This window comes from Ursus arctos, unplaced genomic scaffold (assembly GCF_023065955.2).
Source record: "Ursus arctos isolate Adak ecotype North America unplaced genomic scaffold, UrsArc2.0 scaffold_7, whole genome shotgun sequence".
Taxonomy (NCBI): Eukaryota; Metazoa; Chordata; class Mammalia; order Carnivora; family Ursidae; genus Ursus; species Ursus arctos.
The window spans coordinates 12,108,072-12,109,673 of NW_026623089.1; the positions used below are offsets into that span (position 1 = coordinate 12,108,072).

At 60.0% G+C, this 1,602-nt stretch overlaps 1 protein-coding gene across 1 annotated transcript; it reads left to right on the plus strand.

The window, feature by feature from the left end:
* The first annotated feature begins 227 nt into the window (after positions 1-227).
* Positions 228-1,340, plus strand: PRLHR (prolactin releasing hormone receptor). Its single transcript, XM_026493667.1, has one exon. The coding sequence runs from the start codon at positions 228-230 to the stop codon at positions 1,338-1,340; it is 1,113 nt and encodes a 370-aa protein (XP_026349452.1).
* Positions 1,341-1,602: the final 262 nt, after the last annotated feature.

A 1,602-nucleotide genomic window follows, 5' to 3' on the forward strand; every position in this document is an offset into this window, starting at 1 on the left:
ACATTGAATAGGAGGCGTTTAAATAACCTGTGCACACGTAGTCTCGCATAGATTTATTTTTACATGGGGGGATGACAGCACTTCTGATTGTTGTTATTTATTTTGGCCAGTTATTCTAAAGGGAGTATTTGGATAATTGAGGTGGGGGAGGGAGGCACGATTGGTGTGGGAGGGGATGGATGGACAGTGGGAAGTGACGGGCTTTGATTCTCTTTGGACAGGTGGCCATGGCCTCACTGCCGACTCAGGGCCCCCCGGTCCCTGACTTATTTTCTGGGTTGCCACCAGCGGCCTCAACTCCTGCCAACCAGAGCACGGAGGCCTCGGCGGTCAATGGGTCAGCGGCTGGCCCAGGCGCTCAGGCCATCACTCCTTTCCAAAGCCTGCAGCTGGTTCATCAGCTCAAGGGGCTGATCGTGCTTCTCTACAGCATCGTGGTTGTTGTGGGGCTGGTGGGCAACTGCCTGCTGGTGCTGGTGATTGCGCGGGTGCGTCGGCTGCACAACGTGACCAACTTCCTCATCGGCAACCTGGCCTTGTCCGACGTGCTCATGTGCACCGCCTGCGTACCGCTCACGCTGGCTTACGCTTTCGAGCCACGCGGCTGGGTGTTCGGCGGCGGCCTGTGCCACTTGGTCTTCTTCCTGCAGCCTGTCACCGTCTACGTGTCGGTGTTCACTCTCACCACCATCGCTGTGGACCGCTACGTCGTGCTCGTGCACCCGCTGCGCCGGCGTATCTCCCTGCGCCTCAGCGCCTACGCCGTGCTGGCCATCTGGGCGCTGTCCGCGGTGCTGGCGCTGCCAGCCGCAGTGCACACGTACCACGTCGAGCTCAAGCCGCACGGTGTGCGCCTCTGCGAGGAATTCTGGGGGTCCCAGGAGCTCCAGCGGCAGCTCTATGCTTGGGGGCTGCTGCTCGTCACCTACCTGCTCCCCCTGCTGGTCATCCTCCTGTCTTACGTCCGGGTGTCGGTGAAGCTACGGAACCGCGTGGTGCCGGGCTGCGTGACCCAGAGTCAGGCCGACTGGGACCGTGCGCGGCGCCGCCGCACCTTCTGCCTGCTGGTGGTGGTCGTGGTGGTGTTCGCCGTCTGCTGGCTGCCGCTGCACGTCTTCAACCTGCTGCGAGACCTCGACCCGCACGCCATCGACCCCTACGCCTTCGGGTTAGTGCAGCTGCTCTGCCACTGGCTCGCCATGAGCTCGGCGTGCTACAACCCCTTCATTTACGCCTGGCTGCACGACAACTTCCGTGAGGAGCTGCGCAAGCTCTTGCTTGCCTGGCCCCGCAAGATCGTGCCGCACGGCCAGACCATGACAGTCAGCGTGGTCATCTGATGCCACCGCTTCAGGACTTGGCTGGGGATCTCCACGTCCACTAGTCTCCGTGGGTGCCCACCTGAGGCCGGACTGGAGCGCTTATTCCCAGCACCAGGGCTAATCCAAAACGTGGCAAAACTTCCAGCTTAGCCTTCTTGTCTAGATGTCTTGCCTTGTCCTTGTGTCTATGTAAAATGTGAAGTAGGCTTTGGTGGGAGTCTTGTGATTGCTTGGAAGAGGCCACGGAGAGAGAAGAAGATTTATTATTTCCTCTTTATGC